The following is a 24,189-nucleotide window of genomic DNA, read 5'->3' as shown; positions in this document are numbered from 1 at the left end:
GCATGATTATTTAGTCTCTGAAAGTGACACACCGGCCTCGGTGGCGTCGTGGCAGGCCATCGGTCTACAGGCTGGTAGGTACTGGGTTCGGATCCCAGTCGAGGCATGGGAGTTTTAATCCAGATACCGACTCCAAACCCTGAGTGAGTGCTCCGCAAGGCTCAATGGGTAGGTGTAAACCACTTGCACCGACCAGTGATCCATAACTGGTTCAACAAAGGCCATGGTTTGTGCTATCCTGCCTGTGGGAAGCGCAAATAAAAGATCCCTTGCTGCCTGTCGTAAAAAGAGTAGCCTATGTGGCGACAGCGGGTTTCCTCTGAAAATAGTGTCAAAATTACCATATGTTTGACGTCCAATAGCCGATGATAAGATAAAAAATCAATGTGCTCTAGTGACGTTGTTAAATAAAACAAACTTTACTTCTGAAAGTGACAATGCATGGTCAGATATGTAGACATGCCCCTCTTCTAAATCTCTGCATTGTTCTCCACTCACAATAAAAACAATAATAAAATTGCTTAAGTCCATGTGCCTAAAAATTTAATTACTGTGAAATCATTTTCGGGGATTACATTTCATGGTTTAGCTCAAATTCACATTCCATTGGGTACTTAAATTCATGGCTCAAAAAGGTAGTATCATAATTTGTATTATATGTGTACATATATTATATTTTCGTTGTATTTTTAAATTTGTTCACTACACTAGTCCACAAAAATTAGACCATCATAAAAAAAGAAGTGATTTCACAATAGGTTTTAATCCATATAACATATAGGTGATGAGAATAACTGAATTTACATGCAGGTACATAAAATATTACCTACTCATTAGCCAATAAGTATATACATATGCCTAAAATAAATTATCTGACTCATAATTTTTTTTATAGGATGCCCCATTTTCAAAACTTTATATCGAGAAGATATATATACTTCCATACATATTTCTGATATTGACTAAAGTAAACCCTGAGGCATGTTCATAAAGGTAAGTGCTCGCTGTCACTCACTCGACTAGTTTTTGCATACTTGTTGGATAGGACAGGATAGACACCATTCAAGTTGTTTGCAGGCACTCACTTTCCTAAACATGTCATTGGTGTGATATGTAAAACAAATCACTATAGCATAATAAAAGTGATAAATATATATGGCACTACATGTGTATATGCATATATGGTGAGACTGGTAAAATATAACAGCTAGTAACAAACAACTGGACGGAACAATAAAAAGAAACAAAAGTTTCCTATGAAATGAAAACTATCCACAGAAAAACGCATGGATTTTTTTTTTAATACTAATGAATGCACTGGAATGTATTAGGACTAAACAATTCTGTAATATATAATCCAATATTTCGTTTAGTAAATATATCTGTCACACACAAAACAATCAGGGCCCGTGCTTATAAAACTTTTAGAGTCTAGACTCAATCTCAAATGACGTCACACACATACAATTTGTATGGCGTTGTCATGACATTAAGTGTCTCAGACTCTATTAGAGTCTCGAGTCTAGACTCTAAACGTTTTATAAGCACAAGGCCAGGTCTCCTCTAGATACTCTAATATTTAAGAGCTTCTTAATAAATATAAATGCAGCAATACTTTGCTTGTGATTGTCAAACATGACTGCTGAACAAGGCAAAATATCTAGAAGACGATAGGCCTACAACAGGCAAGTTTTTAAGCACTAAGTTAACTGTACAGGTAGCTACTTAACAAAGTACATGTACTTGGATGTCAAACAATAATTGTTCTCATTTTAAAACCCTGTCATTATGAGTGCACCACTAATCACAAAATATACCAATCTTCAGGTGATAACTACATAGATAAACACAATACCGGATATAGGAGAGGAAACTGGCCAAACAAACTTTAGTTTGTGTAATTGACTAAAAGTAATTATTGAGAAATTTCAATATTTTTTTAACATCTTTCATCAGCTATCACACATGATTACCCTTGACCTACCTATAATTTAATTAAAGAATTCTATTAAAATACTTTTGATCTTTGAAATAACTTGATTAAATATCAGTGTTCAGCAGTGCTTGAAAATTTAAAAAAACATTCTGGACTATAACTAGTATACAGTGGACTCTGTCTTAATCAGATTCAAAAGGAACTGACAAAATGTGCTGTGCCCAGATTCTTGAAGCTATCTTGGCCCTACGATATCGTAAAACCATCATAGGCTATAATGTCATTATATGGCACTTGTTGTAGTGATGTCACAACCTACAATGGTTTTACAATATTGTAGCACTAAGTTACCTTCGAACATTTGCAGTCTGGATTAGACAGACGACACCCAAGCTATTGCCACTGAATGGAACTCTGTGATCATGCCAGTTTACATAGAAATCTGGATGACACAGATGGGTATCGGGTCGTTTTGGCCCCATATGCAATATTTAAAGTTTTATTGTTTGTAATTGGTAAATAATGTATATAATTATGTAGTTGGCATATCCAGAACAACTTTAAAAAAGAAAAAAAGAGTTCAATACATTTATTATACAACTTTTTTTAATCGTCATTACCTTGATGCTGGTAACCCATTGTTTTAAAAACACATGATTACTCTTAACATGCTAAATGGCTTCTTAATTCATTATCAAACAATTGGCAAATTAATTGTGGGTTAAGTTATGTTTAATGTCAGTAATGTTAAGATAAATATAATGCTCTGGAAAATAAGATAATAATTGGGATATAAGCATGTTACCGGTAATACCTAACAAAGAAACGTTTCTTTTTAATTTCTAATATAGTAAAATGGCCGCTAATATAAATTGTTTGCTTACATCTGTATGGTCTTTTTACACTTAAACACACTTAGATGTGTTTGACTGGGAACAAAACGAATAGCATTATGGGGCCAAAATTAACAGAGGCTGAAACGTCTACGGCCGAACATGCACCTGGCCCTAAACGTCCCGAAAGCCACAGATGTTGGTTTGGACAAGAGGCTTCTGTACTTTCCTCATAACCAGCTTTTAGAAATATTAACTACAAGAAACATGACGATCAGTCATCCTGAGTGGACCAGCTGAGCTCTGCCTGTGACTGGCTGACGTCCGTATCCATGCTGGTTCGTACTTCTCCCAACGCAAATCTTCTTTCTGACATCGCCTTGAAAAACAACAGGTTAATAATTATAGAAGAAGAATTTTCCATTTTAAAAATATTAATCGAGGTACATGTATAATGGTCATAAAATATCTAAAATCTCTGCAAGCCATCTTCATGTTATTTTCTATATTTTATTGATGGGCATCATTTTGCATATACGACATCCAGTCAGAATCCAGGAAATTGTAAAACAGCAGAAATTGTAATTTTATCAGTTATTCTGCATTAGCTATAAATTCTAGTCAATAGGGCATATACATTTTACAAAAATATGTTAAAAAAAGGCATTTCAGACCATTTTAAAATAGTTTTAATAGTTCCAGTACATTAAAACTACCTCATCTTTAATTTGGAATCTTGAATGCTTAAATGCTATAAAAAAAAATAAAAAACATCCTCGAAAACATTTATTTTGGCCCCACTTCAAAGCTTGTCTGCCATTTTACAGAGCACATGCCTAGAACGTGTAGAATCCTAGTCTTCATGGGGACGGGACGTAGCCCAGTGGTAAAGCGCTCGCTTGATGTGCGGTCAGTTTGGGATAGATCCCCGTCAGTGGGCCCATTGGGCTATTTCTCGCTCCAGCCAGTGCACCACGACTGGTACATCAAAGGCTGTGGTATGTACTATCCTGTCTATGGGATGGTGCATATAAAAGATCCCTTGCTGCTAATCGAAAAAGAGTAGCCCATGAAGTGGCGACAGCGAGTTTCCTCCCTCAATATTTGTGTGGTCCTTAACCATATGTCTCACGCCACGTAACTGTAAATAAAATGTGTTGAGTGCATCATTAAATAAACCATTTCCTTCCTTCCTAGTCTTCATGAGGTACTTACATGTTTGAGAATTTCTGCGATGCTGTAGAGATCTTTCTTGCTGACCATGTTGAGATCTTGGAGTTGGTTTGGATGAGGACAGGTGGTCGACTTGAGTTGACTTCTCTGTTTCTGCAGCTCGGACGCTGCCAGTACAAATGAACCGTTGTGAACTGGCTTGCCAGACTGTTTCACTTTCACACCATTCCGTTTAACATCTTTAGTCTTTGCTGCAAGTTTCTTTAAACCCAATGACTTTTCTTTCAGCATCTGACCTGTTACCTTACTCTTTGTTTGTGATTTCACTTTCTCTGCCGATTTTACTTTCTCTGGTGATTTCAACTGTTTCCTTTCTATCCCTGCTGAAGTTGGAGGAAGCGGTGGTGGTGGTGGTGGGGGAGGGGGAGGGGGAGGTGCAGCTTGAATGGTATGTAGGTCAGTTTTTTCATCTGATAATCTGTCACTATTTTCCTCTGTCCACGCCTCGAAACTCTTTCTGGATGATGTGGTTGCATCTTTTTTGCCTTCATTCAGTTTGGGAGATAACATGCTGGTTTTACCACAAGGAGCTGAAACTGATGGAGGTTCAAGATACTTCATCTGAGATGGCTTAATCTGCTTGGATCTTTCCTGATCCTCAGATTTTAATGTAACTGGTACTGGTGTTGGTCGTGACACTACAGGCATTTCTACATTTAATGGCTTGTTTGTATTAATATTCTCTAGGCTGTCGTCACTCATCTCATCAAGTGAAAGTTTTAGTTTCCCTTCAGGTTCATCACCATTACTGTGTTCAGTAGATTCCTCCGTTTCATCGGTGATGCTAGCCGATGATTCCAGGTGATCGGTTGATTGCGAGTCATCAATGATCTTCTGCAGCTTGGAGGACTCCAGTGTGGATGTTACAAGGGAGATGATGTTGCGAGTCGACTGCAGGTTTTCTAGAGCCTCACTTGGAACACCGGCTTGCTGGAACAGAGCTCTCCAGTCAGGAGGGAAGGAAAGATTCTCCAACGATACCAGTACATCCTGTGGATATAGAGTAAATCAGTGTTATTACCCAATTACATATTGAATGAAAGAGAGATACGTTCTTTCAAAAGTACCAGAAATTCTTTCTAGCATATACTAGTTCCTAAAACAACATGACCACTAATATTTTGCACCAATAAAACAAGTATTCTAAGAGTAGTGCTGACACAATATGTTCCTTTCCTGGCCCAACAAATTTTCGTATCTCCTAAGTTCAAGGGCCGTAACTCCATTAAAAATAGATAAATAGCCATGAAAGTTAAAGTTGATCTGCAACCGTACCCGATAAAGCATATATACAATATTAACCATACATGATAAATCTATATACAAAATTTCAGCTCAATATTTGGAGGACAAGACAAGTAGGACAGACAAGCAGGACAGAGACGAAATCTATGGTCCTGTCTGGTTGGACCGGAAGGGGACTAAAAAAATCTGAACTGTTAATTTTAAATTAACTCAGTGTAAAATTACACAAAATTCATTCTTAATGTTTTAGATTTGAGGGTGTTTTTTCTTTGTTTAATAACAATCAAGTTGTACTAAGGTTTTTTGACAAAACCAAACTGAAGACGGTATTACCTTGAAAGTTGGTCGTCTGCTTGGTTGACTATCCCAGCACTTCTGAATGAACTCCGACAACTCCTGAGGACAGTCTGTCGGTATTGGAGGCCGGTTTCCATGCCGCACCTTCTCAAGAATCTAAGTAAAAACAAAAAACCCCATTTATTTCCTTTTTCTAATTGACCTGAAACCCTAGTCGTATAGGGGCATGTACAAACAGTTCAAGGTCTAATTGACCATCGATGTTATCTGTCAAATTTTACCAAAATAATCTATTGATCAGTATCAGACAGATAAAGAAATTACATGTAGTTAATAGTGTTCTTTATTTGCTATTACATGTAATAACTGTATACACTACATCTTTTACATCTCCTGAAATGTGAAATTACAATTAGAAATGAATTATTTTTCTATCTTTTCTAACCTACATGTAGTCACTCTTGAAATTATTTATTATTTCAGTATTAATACATGCTATGAAAATACTGGAAAATAATGGAATTTACACGTTATTTTCAAGGCTTTGAAAGTGATGGAATTTTGAGTTAAGTCATGGAACGTTATAAAAAATTATTAACTATGAATGTTTTACCATTTAAAACATGAAACAGCCACAGTTATTTCTGAGAACTACCTGAAACGTTGAACAGTGTTCGTATGGAACCTGTCTAGTCAGCATCTCCCATAGGATGACCGCGAAGCTGTAGACGTCGGTTTTCACCGTGACCTCGCCCCCCTGGACCATCTCCGGAGCCATCCATGCTGGAGACCCTTGGATCTGTCGGCCTTTGTCAGCCTTTGCCGCCTTTACGCTAGCTTCATGTCTGAGAATAGTGTGACCATTATTACACCGCAGAACCTTGTTTGTTAATCTCAAGTTAAAGCTGTCAACAGCATAATTATGTTTTCATTTTAAAATCAGTTCTATGCTTTATGTAATGGCTTCTTGTTCGCATAAAAATATTTTATTTATGCACGCAAGGCCCATTCTTTGTTCTTTACCTCCAGGGTCTCTATATAAAGATTGTTGAAATGCCATTTTTAACTTGTGCTTATAATTCTTACCCATAATGGTCTATCAAAAAAAAAGAGATATGATAAGATATGTTTGCAAGCAATATTTTTTAAATTCTGGATGTAATCAAAAAGGTATACATAGAGTAACAAAACAGTACCTGTTGTGACTTGAATTACAAATCAAACTACTTGCATTATATATATTTTTTTTAATTACAATTATTTATTAGTGGTTTTATATGAACATTTGAAATCGAGTAAAAGGCATAGTGTATTTTAAGATCTCTTCCTACATTTCACAAATGAAAAAACCATTTGCAAAAACATACTTAAGCTTTGAGAATCCAAAGTCAGCAATTTTTGCTCTGTTGCCGATACCGATGAGTACATTCATGGACTTGAGGTCGAGGTGCAGCACAGCAGGGCGCTGGTTGTGTAGATACATCATCCCAGACGCAATGTCTCGCGCTATCTGGTAGTACTCAGCATGGTCAAACATCTCCCTAAACACACACAAGCAGGACGTGTTCAAGAACCTAACCACATTCATTCATTACAATTAAAGAACACTAAAAGGCTATATAAGTAAATACAACATCCCATCAAAATACACAGTTTAAAATGTGTTAGGATGTTGTTAAAGAAATATTATTTTTCTTTCTCACAAGCAGAATTGCACATACCAAGAAAGAATTTTTTGTTTAACGATACCACTAGAGCACATTGATATATTAATCATCGGCTATTAGATGTCAAATATTTGGTAATTTTGACATATAGTCTTAGAGAGGAAACCAGCTACATTTTTTCATTAGTAGCAAGGGATCTTTTATATGCACCATCCCACAGACATGATAACACATACCACGGCCTGTTATATACCAGTCGTGATGCACTGACTGGAACGACAAATAGCCCAATGGGCCCACCAATAGGGAATTTTCCCACACCGACCATCATCATGCGAGCGCTTTACCATTAGGCTACATCCCGCCCCACACATATCAAGAATTATAAGCACCCAACAATGGTTGAAATTGTAATGAATTGCCCATTGCACCTACAGATATGAAAGATAACACAAACTGGTTTTAAAGATATGCAATCAAACACTAAACAACATATTTCTTGAATTTGTAGTTAAAATGACTGCATTAAAAGGGAACACGTACCTGGTCGAATCATGCAGAATGGCAAAGAGGTTTCCCTTTGACAAATACTCGAGCACCATGATTGGTAGTTTCCGTGACGTGCACACCCCAATCAACATGACAATGCGTGGGTGGTGAAGTTCTCGCAGGAGACTCACCTGGAAAGAGCAAACAACAAACAGAATGGATGAACTGAACTAAACCATCCAAAGCACTGGTCTTAAACTATGGTTTATTGCTATGAATGATTACATACATCAAACTGCACAAACACAGAAAGGCAATGGCAAAACAAACCCCAACAACAGTGTTGTATTTGATGTTCATAGAAAAACAGGAAACAGGCTACAATTGATGGACTTAATGATTCAAAGCACTTTCAGAATAGCTGACACAACATGGCTTGTCTATAAACAAATGATTTTCTTGTTTAAGCAAATCAGTAAAACTGATCTATGTTACCAGAATAACTCATCGATAGGCATAGAAAATAGCACTTGTTTAATGGTACAAAGTTAGGGTTGGCCATCTAAGATAATAGTATAATAGTAAACAGAAATATACTAATACACAATTATTAAACAAAATTACAATTTAGACTTGATATAAATTCATTTAAAATGTATTATGTATAATACAAATTATAGCACTCACTTCAGCAGCAAAATAATTTCTGTCTTGGGATGACAAAGGAACTTTAAGTCTTTTGATTGCAACCTCAGCTGCTTGAAAACTTCCCCTAAACACCTGTGAAAAGGCTCCTTCACCAATAAGATCTGAAAATTAAAAACCAGCTCATCCTTGAACACTTGTAAGAATGATTCTTCTTCATAATTTAATATTTATAAATAAACATCAATTTCTTGTACTATAATATATTCTTGTGTATAATAAACATATGCAGGGAAAGGGTAAAGAATTTAATAAAGTCACATCAAATGTAACGAATGTTGTATGTACCTTTGTCATTAAATATAATATCTTTGGCATCAAGCTCAGATTTCCTTACAGGGTCTTTGTGCTGAAGTCTACTCAGTTCAGATTGGAGATGTCTGGAAAAACAAACATTAGAGACAATCAAGTACATAAAGAGACATTCCCCGAGTTTGCTGCATTGTAAGATGTTTCCGACTAATAAAATAGTTCTACGATTAAACTTGCATATTAAATATATTTTCTTGTTTAGCATATCAGTGTCTCTTTATTCAATGTGTTTCTGGTCGTCTTAATATTTGTAAGAAGCCCAAACTGGATTTTGTCTTTAAATAATTTCGTACGTACGATAAAAAAGTTTTTAGGAAATAAAGTGAAATTTAACCTAGTACAAATATTAGAACGATCAGAAACATGTTTAATATACAGCCACTGATATTTTATTCAGAAAAATATATTTGATATGTAATTACACTCGTTAAAAAGTCTATGTTAGTCGATAACATCTTAAAAATTGTAGCAAACTCAGGAATGTCCCTTTAATGTTTAAAGGGACATACCCTAGTTTTTAAACACCAAGGCATATTTTTTACTATTAGAGCCGTTTTTGATAACTAAAATCATACTTTACTTAGATTTTATTGTTTATATTATCCATTTCCGTACATTCGAAGTGTTTTTGGTGATCCTGGTGTTTTTAATATCACAAAATGCATTTCTCATGTTTAAAAACGCGCGTGTGTCTGAGAAGTAACAGTTACGGAGTCCAGTTTTACTCTATTTTTAGAGGGTGTTTCACCATTTCAAAGTCACAAACTCATGTTTCACTCAGTTGTATCTTTATCCAAATGTGTTGCAGGTTTGTATATTTACTAAACTTAGTGTGCATTTTCACGGGCTGAAACTAGGGTCTGTCCCTTTAAACTACATTAACATTAATCAACCAGACTTTGACCAACAAGTTCACCATCACTGTACACTAAATATTGAGCATGATGGATATATGATAGCTTGGATATACTTTTTGGGGGGGGCTAATAAACGAAGGTTCCCCTGACTAAACACAGTCTAGACCACACCACTCCCCAACCCCAAGCACAATTTCCTGCAAATGTGCCTGAAGTGATCACGGAGGCTTATATAAGGCTTCCTTTTCAAATTGGGAGTGGAGGGGACAGAGTTACGTTTGTACCTCCACTTCCAAACCCTAGATCAACATCTACTTGAATTAAATTATAAAAAGTTAATTGGAAAATTAAATTTTCCTTTTTAGAAAATGCATACACCCCCCCTCCAAAACAGACTGCCTTCCACATGGCACTACCCTCTGGCACCATTGATTTGTCATCAGTTCTGTGCTTAATCATGTTTAACTTCTGAATCAGTAAATCTGTTCAGATTTAAATTGATTAGCTGCTTTATAAATATAAATGTAAGTTTTTTGAGTGCCAGGTCAAGCTCCCCCAGAAAATACATTAAAAAACATTTTCTTGGAAAAGGGGTTGTGGGTGGGTTTCGATCCACGAACCCCCATCCGTACATCCACCTGCACTCCTCCTGCTTTCTATGCCATTGCATATACATGATGTTAAGAAACATGGAAAAAACATCCTACAACTATTTTACCTGATTTGCTTTCGATGTTCATCTTTCTCCTTGCGTATTTCATCAAGCAGAGCTCTCTTGCTTCTCGATATGATCATCACACTTCCAGATGAGTGATCCACTTTCTTCCCATCCCCCGCGTTCTTGCTTCCTCTGGTAGTCTGGTCCTTCTGTTGAGCTCCGTCACCTAAAGCAAGTGTTCTCTCAGAGCTTAACTTCAACAGATCTATGTGGGTTGACTTCACAGGGTCTGGCTTTTGAGGTTCTACATTAGAGGAATACTCTGAACTTCCATCCGTGTTAGTTATTTCTTTTTCTATTTCCTCGAGCTGTTTTTGAAGATCCTTCACCATACCCAGAGTAAGCCTTTGATGAATGTTGGTTTGACTCTTAAACACCTGCAACTAAAAACGTTTGATGTTTCATCAATGATTTTACACACCTTTTTTAAGGTTGCAAATCAAATGTGATATTTAAAAATTTGCTGAATGCAAGCCATCAAGTTATGCAAACTTGAACATCAATTATAATGATCCTAACAAATACATTGTGGTGGAAATATTGCTTTAAACCATTATAGCATATAAAAGCCAAATATGAGAGACAAAAAAAATAATGTAGGGTATATATTCACTTTGTTTTTATATGAAAAATAACTGGTTAGTATTATTTTGATACTGTGTTTATTTGGCTTCAGGGTGACTTTGGTGTCCTTGTTGAAGCCCAACCATTTTCTTTTGAGGTGATTTTTTTGTGAGAAAACAAACACTTCCAAAAACTAATACTTGATCACTGGTTGTTGAGCATTTTAAATTAAACTGGGGTTAGAATTTAGCTCAGTCAGTAGAGTGCTCACCTGAGGTGTAGACTCAGATCTCCTTGGAGGACCCACAAGTTTTTGGTTCCTCTAAAGCTTAACAATGTGAGGTTATACCATTAAAGCATCAAGTGTTATCAAGTCACATATTATCAAGATGTATAATAACAAAGATATATCCTTAAGAATGTATTTGTTAATAAACAAGAGATCTGGTGAAAATGTCTGAAAATACACCAAAACATCAACGCATGGCTTCCTTACTGTGAGATCCACGTGCTTCAGCCTCTCTCGCGCAGACAAAGATTTCTCCTCTGTTGTTAGTAACCCATCTAGTTTTCTCTCACTGCGGGGCATGGCTGTGGAAGGCCGGGGTCGGCCTTCTGTCATCAGATCTCGGGAAGGCTCTGGTGAAATGTCTGCAACAAAGAGATACATATTTAAAATGAATACACTAGTCTGATACTCTCAGCTAACACTTTTTAGAGTCAGGCTTGTAACAAATCCTTATTTGCTCAATTCTTTAAAAAACAATAAAAAAACAACAACAACAAAAACAAAAATCAAAAGAAATTTGTTTCAGGGCTTCACTATTGAATATTTAGTTTTTTCAACAACTTGTGATCCATTTGTTAAATTGATCTAGTTACATATGTACAATAATACAGTCCACATGCTTTAAACAGTCACAAATGAATGGTGCACAAGTTGAAGAAAGCTAGGTATAAACACCCTTTCAGAGATAACTAGATGTAACCTGTGCTATGCACAGGAAGTTTAGATGGAGTGTGGTGGCCTTACACACGACTTTCCCCCCAAAATATTACTGCTGTGTAGATAGCCACTTCTGTGTTATGTATAACAATGATGGCAGCATCCATCACATTCTTTGTATGCATAGTTAACACAATTTGTATACAGTAGTCCACTGGACCTGAGCACAAAAGGATCCTTGCAAAATGCAGCATCAGAAAAATACAAAGAAGGTGGTCAGCAGTCCAAATGGAAAGAGGAGAAGCAGTCAGAAGGATGGGAAACTGTTAAAAAGGCCTTGCATATTCTATTATACAAATGTAGATAATTTAGTATCAATTATGTCAGAGAGTCTCTGAAAGGACACTCATGCTAAAAAAGTAGGATCAAAGATTTAGGTCTAGTCTAGACCACACCAGTGTCTGGTGTAAAAACGGACAAGTAACTTCACCCAACAAACTGAATCTAGCTTCACCCTGATAATAGAGTTCTTATAGATGAAATCAAGCACTACAATGTATTCTCAAACAGCAGCATAGAATAGTGTACCTTGACTTTGTTTGTTGGTAAGGACTATTTTGAGAGGAGCTTCTTCGGACTCAGTGCTTGACATCAAGTCGTGGGTTGCCAAAGCAGCTATACTCAGTGGCCGGGTTGATGAAGTTGCACTTTCTGTTTCTTGTTTCTATAACACAGTTAAAAGGTATGTCTAAACATATAACACAAATACAAAATGATTAATTCTTTTCATATCTGAAAACTAGAGAACCTACATCTTCATTCTCAAAACAAACAAAATCTATATACATGTAATAGTTGGGGTTTTTTGTTTTTTGTTTAACAACATCACTAGAGCACATTGATTTATTATCATCAGTTATTAGATGTCAAACATATGGTCATTTTGACACAGTCATAGAGCCAAAACCCATTACATTTTTTTATTAGTAACGAAGGGATCTTTTATATGCACCATCCCACAGACAGGACAGCACATACCACAGCCTTTGGTATACCAGTCGTAGTGCACTGGCTGGAACGAGAAATAGCCCAATGGGCCCACCGATGGGGATCGATCCTTACAGACCACACATCAGGCGTGCACTTTACCACTAGGCTATCATAGCCTATGGAATTGAATATTTACAATGTGTGTGCTGAATGCAACCAGTCAACAGAGGGTATGGGGGCTTCCCCCAGAAAGAAAATGGGTTAGATTTAGAGTTAGGGTTAAAAAAAATCCTAATTGTGTCAAAAGGTTAAATTAAAAATATGAAATCTACAAAAACTTTGGGTATGGAATGAATGAATGAATGAATGAATGTTTAACAACACCCCAGCACAAAAATACATATCGGCTATTGGGTGTCACAAATGGTAAGTATATGGAAATATAATTTATATATATTCATGTAAAACCACAGTGTAAGGAGCTGTGGGGCTTTGGGTATGGTGTCATACCCATTTTACCCTCTGGCGGAAACCCTGCATTAAATATACAGTCAAATATATGTTAAGCAGTCACCAAAGTGAGCATAAAATGATGACCTTTCAAGACTAATTTATGCAGGTCATTTTTTATCAGATGATTTAGAGGTAGCCACATGAGCATGTTTGACTGTAGTCTTTTGCATGCAAGAACTTACCACTTCTATTTTTCTGTCTTGGTGTTTTGCTGCCAATTCATCTCGCTTTTGCTTTCTCTTTTTTATCAGTTTCAGCTGCAGGTTCCGCTCATCCTGTTCTTGCTTCTGCCGGTTCTCTATCTTATGTGCTGCCAGACAAATACCTGCAATCAAACGTTTTTTGCTGTTTTCAATGCAAATCAAATTAATACTCCTTTAATATAAATCCTAAAAAAATAAACAAGAAACTAGTTCCAAATTCAGGCAAAATCTATTTGAAACAAATACAATTTTCAAATCCCGATAACAATTATATTATGTATATATTTATTAGCATCATTTTCCGAATTAGTAATTTAGAACAGGGTAAAAAATCCTTTCAAATATTTCAATTCTCATAGATTCCTGATAAGTCAAAATTGAGGGAATCCGGATTACTAACCATAATACTATTAAACACCCAGTACCCATATTTTAAAATGTGTTGAAGTGTCACCATAAAACTATTTCTTTTCTAATAAAAAGCTGCAATTTTCTACATACCTATTTCAGCCTTCTTTTGAACAACGTCTGCTATCAGTCTGTTGGGAATATTGGACCTGGATGTCACAGACGTCTCTCCTGATGTTTGTACCTTCTCCTTCTTTCCTTCCTTATTGGCTCTGAGAATCTCTCTCTGCCTTGCAGTGGAGACGTTAGCACTCCGCGACTGCATCCTTGGTTTACTGACTGCTTTATCATCAGCCACAATCCTCGATGCTGATGCACTTCTTTTTGTCATCAGAGTCTTTGACTTTGGTCTTCTCGTTTCTGACTGGACGATGTACGTATTTTTTAGATTGAGATTCTTCTCCTCGACATTATCAGATTCTGATGACCTTCGTTTTGTCATAAGAGCAGTTGACTTTGGTCTTCTCATTTCTGACTGGATGGTGTATGTATCTTTTAGATTCTTCTCCTCAACGTTATCAGATTCATGTAATTCAGATGCAACATTCACTTTGCGATTCAGCACGTCCATACTTTCATATTTTTTCATGAGATGACTTGTGAATTCTGGAATACATTCTTCCACTTTTGGAGACAGCATTGGAGAGTGTGAAAAATGTCTGTGTGCAGCTGAACCGTGAGGTATTACATTGCTGGTATCTCCTGACATCAGACAAGGAGTTTGTAACAGCGAACCAGACGTTTCTGTGTGTGAACCATGGGTTTGCGTATGAGAAACAGGAGTTTGTGTCTGTGAACCAAGAATTTCTCTGTGTGACCCCCGGGTCTGTGAAGTCTCCTCTAGATTAAGAATAGCCATCAATATTTTGTTAACTGGACCCACAGCTGTTATCCCCATTTGGTTCAGCAACTCCATAGTTAAATATTTTAAACCACTCATATCAATTTCATGTCTGGCAAAAATCTCAACATATTTATCACAGTTTCTGAGACCAATATTTCTTAACCAAGCTTCCACTGCATGGTCAGATTTTATCTGTTCTTTGGTTTTCAAATTGTAAACATGTGGGAGATTTTTTTCAGAAAAATGACTAGTAGAGTTGGGAGGTAATAAAGATATGATGCCTAAAACTGGTGTGTCATCAGCATCATCTGATAAACACTTGTGACTCTTCATAGAAACATACTCGGAACAGTTTTTTGATGCGTTTTTACCTGTAGTACAATTGGATTCGTTGTTTATATGAGAAAATGTATCTGAACTAAGGCCACTAAAAGGGCCAAACTCCTCCACTTTGTCAGGGCAATGCTCAACATCTGAGCTGTAGTCACTTGTTGGAATTTCTCTTGACGTCTGAACTCTTGCAATCTCCTCAGTGGGACAGATTGTATTATTTTCTTTATCACAGTTTTCACTCACAAGAAGGTTCTCTTGTACAGGCTCCTTTCTGGTTTTAGTTGTGGACGTTTTTGTTGAGACATGCTTTCTCTGCAGACTAACACTATTTTTATCAGCTGCTTCTGATGAGATATTTATATAACCTTGACGTTGCTGTTTAGAAGACAATGTTGATCTATGAGTAGATGGTTTAAATGAACTAGGCTCACTTTTCAAATGAGATTCTGGGTTTACATCATTATCAGATTTAGCAGAATGGCGCGAAGGCCTCTTGATCACACCAGCTCCAATCTTTTCTAGAACCTTGTACTTCAAATTGTCAATTTTCAATGGATCTGTAGGAAAGAGATCTCCCTGAATGTTCGCTTCACTTGTTGATGTCAACATCACTGAGGAATCTTTAGAATTTGTGGCACTTCTGGTTTTTCTTGGTCGCTTGGATCCTGGAGTGTATCTTCTGTTACGTTTGTCATTGTATTTTGGAATGTCTGGAGGTAACTCATCAGCAGAAGATGAGTCGTCTTGATGGCCCAGTGAAGGTCCACCAGCACCAACTCCAGGTCTGTGAGCCATGTTCTGTTCTCTGGCTTTCCTCCTTCTCTGAGCTGCTGCCATAGGAGTGAGGCCAAGAGGCTCCTTCAAGTCACTTGTTGACTTGTAACCCTTAAGCTTTCCACTGCCACCATGCTGCCATCTTGTGCCACCAATTTCCTTTCTGATTGTAAAGAAAGAAATAAAAACCCATAAACTGCCGAAGAATCCTAATAAAGAATTATTTCATCTATATAAAGTACATGCAAAGTATGTAATGGATTTGTATTCTGAATTATATGCAGAACAGCATAATTAAAGTAGCATAATGTGGTCTCTAGTATTTATTTATTTATTTATATATATAGAGACTTATAACTGTTGCAGTATTGGTGTGTCTGTCTATGTATTTATGTGTTTAAACATCTGATACCTCAGACAGTAGCTCTGAGTACAATAAAGATATGTTTAGTTATCTTTTGTCACTATGATCGTAATAAATAACCCATCTATAACAGACTATAGATGCATAGTACCTTACACAACAATGGTATCTTTAAAAAGAAGTTATTGTACAAGAAACAAACCATTCAGCTGTGTTAAACAGCAGTTTTAAGGAACAAGTTTATTTTGTTTACTGACACCACTGGAGCATATTGATTAATTAATCATGGGCTATTGGATGTCAATCCTTTGGTAATTTTGAAACGTAGTCATCAGAGGAAACTTGTTACACTTTTCCTAATGCAGCAAGGGATCTTTTATATGTGCTTTCTCACAGACAGGAAAGCACATACCATGGCCTAAGATCAGTTGTGGTGCACTGGTTGGAATGAGAAAAACAAATCAGTGGAATGGATCCACCGAGGTGGTTCGATCATGCGACGCAAGCACCTCAAACGGGCACTCAACCGACTGAGCTAAATCCCACCCCTTCCAATTAATAAAGACAAAGAATAAGTTTCTATTTCTGATGTCCAAGCATTAAAAAATTGTTACATTAGATGGTATAAATTTGGTGGAACTGAAATATAAAATTATATTTATGTTCCATTATGCAAATTTAATTTAGCAGAAGAGGTTAATTTAGGAGTTGACTGAACATGATTGTGTAAATGCAGTTTGTATTTAAATTTCAATTTTGCATTAACTCGTTATCATGCACAAACCTCAGCATTCCTTGTATGGTATTGTCCTCTTTGACCTTAAGGTCATGGTGGAGCTGCAATGCATTTTCCAGATCCTTGATCTCAGAGTGGAGTTTCTGGTTCTCCTTCAACAAGCTGTTGGGGTCTGGACCTGGACATCTGTAAATATCACATCACAATCGTCTGACAGTTACTTTATAGAGCTGTCATTACCAATGACATCTTGGACGTGACCACGGAATAATTATTATATGATACTAGATCTATATTTAAAAAGTTCAATAAAAAACCCCAAAGCAAAACATTGAAGAATGTGTTATATCAAAATATGAACATACACGTTTTTTGTATTCACTGCTATCAGAATATATAAAGACATGCAGATGATAAGGAATATACTACATACATGTAGTTCTTTTCACATATGACCTTGTTATCTATTTTTTTCTATGTGATAAATAATTTTCTTAATGTTTATGCACAAATTAATGTGTTATTATTTGAATACATATACTGAACAAAAAAAGAAACTTCCGATTTGTACATATAGTATTTGTTGTGTTAAAGAATTCATTGTGTAATGAAATTATATAGGTAGTATTAGACTTGAGCTGTATTATCAGGATTCATGAATTTTATCGATTATTTTTGCACTATTAATCGTCGACAACGTGAAATTCAATTTGCACGTGCATGCATGGTCGACATGTCCCGTGTAGTATTCGGTCAATTTGTTTTACTTGTCTTACTGACATTGTTGTCAAGTGAATGAAAACGCTTCAAAATTTGTAAAAAAATTAAAGTTTTTTACATTGTAGCATTTTTAGTATGCCAAGAATACCCAATAATTTACGCGAATGGGCGATTGGCATGCTTGATGCTGGCATGTCGACAGAACACGTTGCAAGGCATGTTGGGAGTTCTAGTCGAGCGATACGAAATCTTCGCGTAAGATTTCAAATGACAGGAAGCACTAACGACTTGCCACGTCGTGGCCATCCGCGTGTTACAACGCGTGGTCAAGACTGCTATACCATGAACACACATTTGCGCAATTGATTCCAAACTGCCACTGCTACTGCTGCTAACACACCTGGCCTTCATAATAACCGAATCAGTGGGCAAACTGTTCGTAATCGTCTGCGGGAGAACGGCTTACATGCACGACGTCCTTACATCGGATGCGTTTTAACGCAACATCATCGTCTAAATCGTCTTAATTGGGCACGTGTACACACTCGTTGGATATGGCGACGCTGGAATACCATTCTTTTTTCGGATGAATCCAGATTTTCTTTACAACGTGGTGGTGGCAGGGTGCGCGTCTACTGTAGGAGAAATGAACGCTATGCTGACTGTTGTGTTCTTGAACGAGATCGTTTTAGGGGTGGGGGTTGTGTCATGGTCTGGGCAGCCATTGCCCATAGTTATCGTTCACCACTAGTCATCATTGATGGCAATTTAAATGCTCAATGTTACCGCGATGACATTCTCGCTCATCACGTCATTCCTCTGTTCCATAACAATGCCAACATCTCGATTTTTCAGCATGATAATGCCACCTCTCATACAACTAGAGACACTGTAAATTTTCTTAGGACAAATAACATTGATTTCATTGATGACTGGCCCGCTAAAAGTCCTGATCTCAACCCCATCGAGCATGTCTGGGATAGTCTGGACAGATGATTGAGGTGTCGTCCCAACCCACCCGCTAACGTCAACGAACTTCGTCAAGTGCTCATTCAGGAATGGAACAATATTCCACAGGCAGAAATCAACACTTTAGTCAATTCTATGTGCCTGCGATGCACTGCAGTGGTCAATTCAAGAGGTGGTCATACCCGTTATTAAGTGGGTGGGGTTTTTTTTAACCCCTACTACACTTGGTCAAAATTTCTCCCAGTTACACTCTTTAAACGCATATATAACAATTATTCCCCCGGTTTGTTTTCATCAAGTTATGTTCAAGCAAAGTTAGCGGAAGTTTCTTATTTTGTTCAGTATATATTGGTATCTTTGTGTGTGTAACAGTTAAGTTTGAAAATGCAATAATGCAGTATTAAGACCTGCTTGTTGTAAACATAATTTACAGTTTTCTTATGTACAATAGAATTTATTACTATTTGCAGGCCCATGGGGGGGGGGGCCACCTGCCCCCCCCCCCCCCCAAATAATTTTTGATAACCTTTACATCTCGAATGAAAAGAAAGAAATGTTTTATTTAACGACGCACTTAACACATTTTATTTACGGTTATATGGCGTCAGACATATGGTTAAGGACCACACAGATTTTGAGAGGAAACCCGCTGTCGCCACTACATGGGCTACTCTTTCCGATTAGCAGCAAGGGATCTTTTATTTGCGCTTCCCACAGGCAGGATAGCACAAACCATGGCCTTTGTTGAACTAGTTATGGATCACTGGTCGGTGCAAGTGGTTTACACCTACCCACTGAGCCTTGCGGAGCACTCACTCAGGGTTTGGAGTCGGTATCTGGATTAAAAATCCCATGCCCCAACTGGGATCTGAACCAGTACCTACCAGCCCATCTCGAATGAATGTAAAAGTTGTAGCAAGACTAACGGATTGAGATTAATGGCGAGAGTTACATTAACGAGCAAATAACCTTTGAATCATGCCCCTGGACACATACCCACAAATAACTCGCAACTTCGGCGCTCGTTCAATTGGGCCCCCACAATAATGTCCACCATGCTACGGGCCTGATTTGAATAAATCTAGTGGTGTGTAGGCCTCTGAAAATTACGAGAACGATCATTTCGTATGCGCATTGCTTGCTCAAATTTAATTTTGCATAACCTATTTTTTGTTCGTGCAGACTTTAGAGCATTATTTACTTGAATATAACAGGTTACGCAACAAGGAAATGGGTTACATGGATTTATTTCTGCGTAACCGATAAATGGGTCACACAGATTTTTAATTTTCAGAGGCCTGGTATGTGTGTAACAGTTAAGTTTCCGAATGAGATAACGCAGAACATATACCTGCTCGCTGCATTTATACGTAGCTTTGGTCGGGGCCGCTGAAAAGACATGCTTGTGAAATATTAACTCATGCTTGATGTCCCATAGCACCATATTCATGTCAACCTATCTTGTTTTGTAGTTTTCTGTAATTGTTAAATGCAAAAATAATAAATAGCTACTAATAATGAATTTTTAAAATATTAATCGATGTTTTAAATGTAATATTCATTGATGATCATGTAACATATTAAAACATGTATTATAGGGACATTCCTGAGTTTGCTACAATGTTTAAGATGTTATCGACTAATAGACTTTTTAACGACTGTAATTACATATCAAATATATTTTTTTCTGCATGAAATATTAGTGGCTGTATACTAAACATGTTTCTGGTCGTTCTAATATTTGTACTAGGTTAAATCTTATTTTATTTCTTAAAAAAGATTTTTTCGTATGTACGAAATTATTTGAAAACAAACTCCAGTTTGGGCTTCTTACAAATACTGAGAGGACCAGAAACACATTGAATATACAGACACTGATATTCTAAACAAGAAAATATATTAAATATGCAAGTTTAATCATAGAAATATTTTATTAGTCGGAAACATCTTACAATGCTGCAAACTCGGGAATGTCCCTTTAAAAATTAAAGTGTGACACTGCATAACATAATTACATATGCAAAGTTTCTTAAAACAAACTGCATTGGTTGTGTCATCTAGCAAGTATCACACTGAAACACTTTCATTTGTAACTGAAATTATCAGTGTTTATGCACTGGGTAATCTTAATTTTTCTTATCACGCTTTGTATTATAAAAAAAAAAAAAAAATCCACATAAGACAGAAGTTATCACTAGACTAGTGTCCATATATTTCTGGTCCTAGCAAAATACTGTAAGCAATTCATGTAGCATACTATTTGATCTGCCAAAATTTAAATCTATGAAGAGCTAATTGGGGAATATTTTGTTTTATTACATACGGACAAATACACTTTATTTCTGCCTGTTACCCCCATCATATTGATATACGTATAAAGAGGGAACCTCACCATAACCCTAAAACTAACCCTAAATCTAACTAACCATAACAATATGATTGTATGGTAATGATTGGATATTTTACCAATATATTTTTTACCTTGAACTTTCCAATACATTTGTACTACTGTCGATTTCTAAATAATTATGGTAATCATGTAGGCAATTTTGACTGTTAATGACCAGCTGACAGTCCGATATCACACGTAATATGTTACTTTTATACTGCAAGAATTGGGAATCGTTGTAAACATACGGGTGTCAGTAAAATCATACTTTGGTCATTTTATAAGCAATCAGTAAATAAAGGATTACTAGTACCTGTACTTTAAAAATAATGTTAAAATGATGTTAAAAATAATAATCAGGGATAGTAGGCCTAGATGTATTAGTACTAATAATAGCTACTTAGCTAAGTAGGATAGTATCATGGGTGAACCAGTTTTGGTGAGCATAAGCATTCGGTTCTAAAGCATATTAATATTTATAAACAGACAGTTGTTATCCAGATAGCTACCTTTTTATTAGTATTTCTACGCTTCAAATGAGCACTAAACTGGCCGCTTAATAGCAAGTTTACAGCACATGCATCAAAACATGTAGCATGCATCAGCCATAAATACTGTTAACAACGTAACCTGTTTTGTTAAGTGAAACATTTAGTGGTATAGCTTACAGCCAAAACTTTCCAACACAAAACTTTTCAGTGTTTTATCAAAACATGTATGTTGTTCAACAAAACATGTACTTATAATAATTTATACAAATGATTTTAAATATTTTAAGGCAAATTACAAAATGGAGTCCTCAAGAACCAGTGTTAACAGACAACATTTTTGGAAAAATTAATATAACAATTCTGATGTCTTGCAATTGTGTTATAAGTGGGGCAAATGAAGGTTATAATGGTAAAATTGTTTGTTTAAAAAATATAAGCTGCATTCTGAGTTTTAATAAATATATAAACAGAAATCCAGAAAGATATTTATGTTTAAACTATTTAAGAACCATTTATCATTTATTTTTGGCAAGTACATGTATCTGTAAAGAGAGTTTTGCCAGTAGACGCTGTGACAATGATACGACTTCAATAATCAGATAGCAGTACAGCTGAGAACAGACAAATATAGTTTTCAAAATAAAGGCTTTTTTCAAATGACAGTCTTTGATAATCATAGAAAAAAGGTATTCAGAAATGTGTCGTGTTTATGAGTGAGTTAAGTTCAATCTTGCTTTCTTTGCTCGTTTTAACTTTACGAAAATTTCTGTGAATGTGACATTTCTTTACTTTCCCCATGCAAAAGTCAACGACATCAGATATATTCAAATGTACATGCTGTTGCCCACAAATGACGCAAACACTGAAACAGATCCCTCACTGAAACAGATCCACGGATGATAATAATTAAGTGTCTTCTTCAGCTAGACAAAAGAAGCAATTTTAAACTAAAAATGTTGCTTTTTCATATTTTTCGGGACACAACTGACCCTTGCCCCTTTAGATAAGGCTCTGAAAATTCAATATTCAATTTCAAAATCAACAATTTAACGTATTACTATTAACACCTTAAAAGGGCCCCTTACCAATAAGCTTGTCTGAACAAGCCACCTGTGTCAAAACAATAAATATTCCTTAAGTAAGCAAACACATATCATTTTATTCGTCGTTATAGAAAAATGTAAATGCTACTGACTTACAACAAACACATATAGGTTCAAAAATCCACTTGTGTTACAAACACTGCACAGAAGTCGGACCTGTCAAACCAATCATCTTCTGGAATGTTTACTTCATATTGGACCAGTCCTACGTCGATAATCAATCAATGTAGTGGTCATACCAATAAAACGCGGCGAATCACGTATTGAGAAAACTGTCCTAAAGGCACTTTTAGGGATTTACTATCATCTTAAACTTGTAAAATAGTAATGCAGGCATTTGCTCAAAGGTCCTCCAGCCTTGCCTTGTTTATATATATATTGTGAGGGAGAGCAAGAAAACAGTCGAGCTATGCAGGCATTATCAAATTAAAAATAGCAGAGATTGTAATGAAGATATATTTAAAATGAATCATAGTCACTTCGTACCCAAGTCATATCGTACCATCCATTTCGTACCATGCTGCCTGGTCATTTCGTACCCTAGTCATTTCGTACCTTGGCCATTTCGTACCATTGCAAAAAGTCATTTCGTACCCAAGTCATTTCGTACCCTAGTTATTTCGTACCATTGTGAAAAGTCATTTCGTACCCCAGTCATTTCGTACCCTAGTCATTTCATTCCAGTATATAGAAAACGAATTGACTATAGCATAAAAGCAGTGAGTTTTGTTTTAAAACTTTATTTTGACAGTTTGAAAACCAGAACACGTTACTGTGCAGCATATCGTTATTGGTACCCATAATACCTGTCAACTGTTATTTCCATTTTACCTGACAAGAGCCGTATATGGTATTTACTACTAACTGCCAACTGCGATTTTGTGTGAAATGGCTCCAGATAATTAGTTAAAAACAACAAAACAATATAATGGACCAACAAAATATTATTTATTTATTAGTTCTTCTTTTCAAGCTTGCTTATTTGCATCTTATTTGTTTAAGAAATAAACAACAACAACCATTAAAACATTAACTACCTTACTGATTGCCAAATTAGCCAATTGCTAATGTTTATACAAAGTGGCAATAATGTTTAGTCTTTTGCTGATAAAATATCCCTTAAATTAACCACACATTTATAATTTAATGTTATTTTGTAAAAGACATTACCGGGGTAATTGTTATAAATTGTTATACCATGGTACGATATGCCTTTCAGTTATGGTCCGAAATAACCAGAGTACGAAATGACTAGGGTACGAAATGACTTTTTGCAATGGTACGAAATGACCATAGTACAAAATGACCAAGGTACGAAATGACTTTTTGCAATGGTACGAAATGACCAGGGTACGAAACGACCAAATTAGGTACGAAATGACTATGGTACGAAATGACCATGGTACGAACTGACTAGCAACCTTTAAGATATATCACCAACTGTAATTATAGTCGATTCTAATTTAATTTATAGTTTTTAAAACATTTTCATTTCTATACAACAACAAAAAATATATTCCTACCTTGATATTTGTATTATATTTTAAGTT

At 36.2% G+C, this 24,189-nt stretch overlaps 1 protein-coding gene across 2 annotated transcripts; it reads right to left on the bottom strand.

The window, feature by feature from the left end:
• Positions 1-304: 304 nt before the first annotated feature.
• LOC121375694 lies at positions 305-22,955 on the bottom strand. Of its 2 annotated transcripts, XM_041503284.1 has the most exons (16): positions 22,736-22,955; positions 20,008-20,132; positions 17,016-17,153; positions 14,010-16,030; positions 13,488-13,630; positions 12,391-12,526; positions 11,353-11,507; positions 10,293-10,675; positions 8,694-8,785; positions 8,388-8,509; positions 7,755-7,891; positions 6,912-7,085; positions 6,200-6,389; positions 5,581-5,700; positions 3,985-4,992; positions 305-3,148 (listed from the first exon to the last, which is right to left on the bottom strand). In XM_041503284.1, the coding sequence occupies exons 2-16, from the start codon at positions 20,055-20,057 to the stop codon at positions 3,044-3,046; spliced, it is 4,974 nt and encodes a 1,657-aa protein (XP_041359218.1). In that variant the 5' UTR covers positions 20,058-20,132; positions 22,736-22,955; the 3' UTR covers positions 305-3,043. The 2 variants fall into 2 exon arrangements, with proteins under 2 accessions (XP_041359218.1, XP_041359219.1); XM_041503285.1 differs by lacking the exon at positions 20,008-20,132.
• Positions 22,956-24,189: the final 1,234 nt, after the last annotated feature.

This window comes from Gigantopelta aegis, chromosome 6 (assembly GCF_016097555.1).
Source record: "Gigantopelta aegis isolate Gae_Host chromosome 6, Gae_host_genome, whole genome shotgun sequence".
NCBI classification, from domain to species: domain Eukaryota; kingdom Metazoa; phylum Mollusca; class Gastropoda; order Neomphalida; family Peltospiridae; genus Gigantopelta; species Gigantopelta aegis.
Note: the sequence above shows the minus strand (reverse complement) of the source record. Positions and strands in the feature narration are given on the sequence as shown.